The sequence below is a fragment of the Elephantulus edwardii genome, unplaced genomic scaffold, assembly GCF_000299155.1.
Source record: "Elephantulus edwardii isolate Elephantulus edwardi_28Jun2011 unplaced genomic scaffold, EleEdw1.0 scaffold00007, whole genome shotgun sequence".
NCBI classification, from domain to species: domain Eukaryota; kingdom Metazoa; phylum Chordata; class Mammalia; order Macroscelidea; family Macroscelididae; genus Elephantulus; species Elephantulus edwardii.
In genome coordinates this window covers 4689651-4695650 of record NW_006399757.1, presented here as the reverse complement: position 1 = coordinate 4695650, position 6000 = coordinate 4689651, and the positions used below count along the sequence as shown (strand labels likewise).

The 6000-nt window shown below is 32.2% G+C and overlaps 1 protein-coding gene across 1 annotated transcript in view; it reads right to left on the bottom strand.

Annotated features, from left to right (window-relative positions):
• The window catches only part of GLCCI1 (glucocorticoid induced transcript 1), a 149823-nt gene that overhangs the window by 23470 nt on the left and 120353 nt on the right, over nucleotides 1-6000 (bottom strand). The window contains exon 7 of the mRNA XM_006880375.1: nucleotides 787-997. Coding sequence (XP_006880437.1) covers nucleotides 787-997 — 211 coding nt within the window. The remainder of the gene's footprint in view (nucleotides 1-786; nucleotides 998-6000) is intronic.

Here is a 6000-nt window from a genome sequence, read left to right as displayed (position 1 = left end):
GACTCGACAGCACATAACAACAAACAACAACCATAACAACAATCATTTATCACTCTGTGGTGAAAAACACCAAACATGGTTAAAGAATAAGTTCATGCTTCTTTGAAAGTAGCTAAAAAGGTGGAGTATGGAAAGTTTGTTGTTACCTTCTGCAGCTGAATATGAGAGAGTCAGAAACAAAAAGAACAGAAATAACGATTTGGGCTAAATCTGACACAGGACAAGAAAACAGAGTTTGGATCTGATTGGTTACAGAAATTCCAGCTGCGCTCTTCTCCTATTAGTACTGGTTAATACTTTTTAAGCTATTATATAATCCCTGATGTCTTATAAGATTTATTATGCTTTATTAACTTAGTGTAAAAAATACCATCTTCTAGTAGAATTTTGAGAAATTATCTCTTCCAAAATCAATATAATTGCAAGATGTAACTTTAAGTATGTAAAATACAAACTCTACCAATACCATCATTAGCACTAGATAATACCAAGGAAAGGATCTAGGTGTATATGTTAACAAGTTTTACACCATTTCATACCTTTCATTAATTGTCACAACCATGCGCTGTGTTTCTCTGACACATTTATGGAAGATGTTTTGAGAGTCACAAAGAAGAGGGTATGTGAAACCAATGAATAAATAAACATCGACTAACCAATATATTTTACAATCTCACTGTTCAACGAAAGGAAAAAAAAATGATGTCATGATCTTAGGGGAAAAAAAATACAATGAGCAAGATCCTTAAGCAAACCCTCTAAATGAGCGGATGATCTCATTCTCACCTTTATCACGGTCATAGAGTAAATCTTCTGTTGAGCAAGGGCTGCCATCCTGGGATTCCGGGGGACAGAAAGGGGAGACACAGGGTGAATGACTGCTGCAGCTACTGCTACGTTCCTGAACCGAGGGAGTCTGAGTGTCAATGCTGCGTGTGCTACTGCTCCGGTAGTGAGCAGGGAGTGGAGCTCTTCGACCATCTGGAATGTCCAAAGGCTGCAAGAAGAAAACCGTTAAATATGCAAATGGCTGTGCATACATTCTAGTCATATGAAAAGGACATGGTTTTCCTCCGATTTCATAATCTATTGTTAACACAATCATAAGTTATTCTTCAGAGATATCAAGCATGGTAAAGGTACCAAATACTTTTAAAGTTAACTTCTATATATGTTGCTTGAGTTAATTTTTTTCTCACATCTTAAAAAGTAAATCAGGATTTGAAAATATTGAAGCTAAATTTTCTGCCTTAAAAACTCAATGGCAATCACGAATGGCTGTTGTTGTGTGTTGTTGAGTGAGAACTGACTCACAGCTGAACCTCCAGGGGGTTTTCAGAGGCAGTAAACCACACGAGAGGAGAATGCCCTTCCATTTCTTGCTGAGTAGCAAGTAGGCTTAAACTCCTTGCCTTTGGGATTATAAATAGCTTCTTACCACCAGGCCAGCCATCTGAGCTCCTTAATCATTAGTTAACACTTTCTTGAATTCTCATAGTGATAGGAGTTCCTTTTGTTTTATACTGTAGTCCTAATGTGTAACTTTTCAAGAAATACTTTCTAAATAAAGTAAACTGTTTATTTACTTTGATCTGCTGGCAAGAAAAGCAAAATATCATTATCTACAAATAAAGATGATTTTATTTTTCACCCTTGTAATTTTAATTTTGTAGAACTAACAACCATATTTTATTTTTCTTTTGTAAATCATATAACATTTCAAATAGGTTTATTGTCACAGTACTCCTGAGAGAATATCAACATAATTAGGAATAATTCTGCTAATCTGATGTCTAATTTAGTATAAAGATAAAATCATATAAGATTAAAAGTGTATCTACTTTAAGAAACAAACAAATGAGTTAAGATTGAAATGTTAAGTACTGAAATAAAATTTCATTTATCTATGTAATGCTAAAAAACCAAATAATACAATAGCTACTTAATGAAATAATCAATTATCAATTCATTTTGTAAATATATTTTTTAAAGTAATACTTGTACTTTAGAAATAAAAACAAAAGAAGATTAATTGTAAGTGTAGAAAATATTTATCACCACTACTCTTCAGTACTGCACTGTAAGTCCTAGCAGAAGCAGAGCAATAAAGCAAGAGAAGGAATTAAGAGGCATTTAAATTGGTAAAGATAAGGTCAAACTATCTCTACACATAGAGATATGAGAGTGTACTTAGAAAATTCTACAGGTTCACCAAGAAAATTGTTGGACACAGCTGACCAATTCAGCAAATACATGATCAACATACAAAAAAAAATCAAGTCTGATCTCTCTAAAGTAGCAAAGAGGATATAGAACAGGAAATAAGAAAAACAATACAAACTGCAACAGCCAATCACAAGATTAAATACTTAAGAACAAATCTAACTAGAAACTCAAAAGACTTATATAGAGAAAACGAAAAAATGTTACTATAAGAAACAAAAGAGATCTATACACATCAAAGAATATACCATGTTCATGGATAGGAAGATTGAATATTGTGGAAATGGCAATTCTACCAAAAATAATCCACAAATTCAATGCAATGCCAATATAGATATTGAAGAATACAGACATGTTATTCTTCAAGGAGATGGAAAAGATAATACTGTCAATTGGTAAAGAATGTTGTATTCATTAGTAGCTAAGGAAGAGATTAAGAATTTAGTAGTCTTTCATTCTTGCTCCATTTGGTAATCGGATAACTATAATCTCAATATATTCCCATTTCTTAAAAAAAGCTTGGGGGGGTGTAAAAAGAAAAGCTTGGAAGCAGGAGTGGCATCCACTTCTGAAATGGCTTGCCTCTGGAAACTCTATAAATGGTGTTCAGGTCTTTTGTTCACAGGGTGGCTATGAGTCATCTACAATTTAACAATAAACAACATAATCTCAAAACATTCTCATTTGATAATGATAATTTCAATACATTTCCATTTCTTAACACTTGATAATACTTATCAATTTTCCTAACCAACTTTTGTTTTGTTAGGGAGTAGATTTTTAAGAGTAAGGCAGGTTTTAGAAATCTATACTTACATGAAATGAGAAATATAAAAATTTACAAAGAGGCTATCTATGATTACCATTAATACCATCTAGTGTTTATTACATTAATGTACATAACACGACAGGTTACTTTTTTTAAGCTACTGGAAGACACAGTAATATATCTTTCAGTGATATTTTGATTCAATGGAATTTTTATGTGTACTTCCATCATAGACCTAAAATTTAATACTTCAGATATAAATGTATAGATTACCCAAAAATAATTCTAAAATTGAAATATGCCTTATTTATAACTGTTGGCATTTTTTTTTTTGCTATTTTTGCTTTAAAATTCTTCAGAAATTAGCAAATATGTGAAAGATTATCTTGGCTTCCAAAAGTCAGACCATTCTCAGATTACTGTTCTTAAATTTTACTTGATGTATAAAAGTTACAATTCAAGGCTAAATAGCTAGAAGAAATTGTAATTTCCAGAAGGTTCCTTTACAAAATAATTGATACAACATAAAATGTTAATAAGAATTATCCAGGAAGAGTGAAATTACAGAGCCTGTTGGGAAGGCAACTTTGGACACATAATGCTAAAATTTAAAATAGAAAAATTTCTTTCCAAGAGCACCCAATACTTTCTAAATCACACTTAGTAAAATTAGAAACAATCTGAGTATCTACCAAAGGGTACTTGTAAAATAAAGCATGTTACATTCGTTCATTCATACAGATAACTAATATAGTAGGTATGGAATTACACTGCCAACTCAAAGCTTGGCAGTTCAAATTCACTAAATGCTCCATGGGAGAAAGAAAGGAGCTCTCTTACCATATATAGTTTCTGAAAATCCATTTGTGAGTCAACTATAATGAGTTCTGACTTGTATACACACAAAGAACCCTGGGCTGTTAACCAAAGGGTGAGAGGTTCAAATCTACCTGCTGCTCCTCTGGAAAAAAGATAAGCAATTCCTTCCTGTAAAGATTTACATTCATGAAAAACCTATGTAGAGTTGTCATGAGTCAGAATCTATTCAAGGGCAATGGATTTCATTTTCTGTTTAGTATAAACACTATCTGAAAAGATGTATGAGAAATAATGAATAGTGCCTAAACATGTTAAATAATACTATCAGAAGGAAGTTACATAGTTTATTTTATAAGTACACTATTGATCTGTTAGGATTTTAAGACTCACTGACTCACTCTAAACCACTTTCAAGAAATTATTATTCTTTTTTTAATGTGTGTACCGTCAAATCGGATCTGACTGCTACAGGAGGCAATTGTTCCTCCTTCTTCAGCAGAGCATCTGGTGGATTTGAACCATGCATCTCTGGGATTGCAGTGCAGCTTCTTGCCACTAGGCCACCAGAGCTCGCCCACTTTCAAGAAATACATATTTTCTGAAGGAAGCAAACAAGATATTTGATGTAAATGTAATAGAATTTTAATTCTAGTGAAGTATTTGAGAAATGATTAAGCCAAAGACTGGTTAAACTGGTGGTTTAATTTGCTGAGTGCATCATCAGAAATGTAATAAGATATATGTTTATATGGAGTGGCATCTTGACATCTTTTATGGAACATAAGTAATTTATAATGCTTTTTAAAAAAATTTTATTTTGTGTATGTGTACTGTCAAATCGGATCTGACTGGTACAGGAGGAGATTGCCCCTCCTTCTCCAGCAGAGCATCTGGTAGATTCGAACTATATAATGCACTTTTGATTAAACAAAATGGATCAAAGGTATAAATGGATAGAAGTATGAAATTTTTAGAAGAATTTATCAGAATAAGTTTTAGTGACCACTGATTAAGCAATGATTTCTTATATATGACATAAAAATAAAATAAACTGGATTTTTATAAAAACTAAAAATATAACTGCAATGAATATCATTAAGAAAGCAAAGAAACAGAATAGGAGATATTTTCAAATCATCTATCTGATAAAAGTTTTAAGTAACTTTATTAGTTAATAATAAAAAGACAAGTAATCTGATTTTAAATTTAGAAAAACGGATCAAAAAGACATTTCTTCAAATACACACACACACACATATAGTCAATAAGCACACGATTAGCCATCAGAGAACTGCAAATCAACACTACGACTAGATATGACTTAACAAAAACTAGGATTGCTATAAATAGATAATTTCAAGTTTTGAAGAGGATGAAGAGAAAATTAGTTGCACATTCTTGTGGTAGAAATACAAAATGATACATCACTTTGGAAAACTGTCTGGCATTTCCTCAAATGATTAAAAATAATTATTAGTGAAATCACTATGGAAGGCGGTTTAGCGCTTTCTCAAAAAGTTAGAAATGCCATTTGACCCAGGAATTCCACTACTAGGAATATACCCTATAGAAATCAGAGTTGCCACCCAACCAGATATATGCACACCCATGCTTATTGCTGCATTATTCACAACAGCCAACATGGAAGCAACTCAAGTGCCCCTCAACAAATGAATGGATAGAAAAACTATGCCATATTTACACAATTGAATATTATACAGCACTATAAAAAACAAGGAACTCATAAAATATTACACAACATGGGTGAGCCTAGAGGACATTATGCTGAGTGAAATATCTAAGTCACTAAAGGACAAATACTGCATAATACCACTTATAAAACAGGACTGACATAGGGGTTGGAGGGAAACTAAGAAAATAGGAGATAAATAATAAATACTGTATTGGAACATATGAAGAAAAGAATTATTTTAAATATATAATTAGGCATTATATATATGACAACAGCCCAGAATAAGAAATACACTGCAAAGAGGACTGGGAGGGATGGGGTGTGCAACTGTGCAACAATGAGTGAATATTTAAAAAAAAAGTGAATGTGGGGAGGGGAAAGAAAGGGAGGGGGTAAAAAGTGCAAAAATGAATAAATGAAAATCCAACTTTTCGGTAAACTTTTGTTAAAAACACAATTAAAATAAAAAATTCTATTAAAAAATAAAAATGACCAT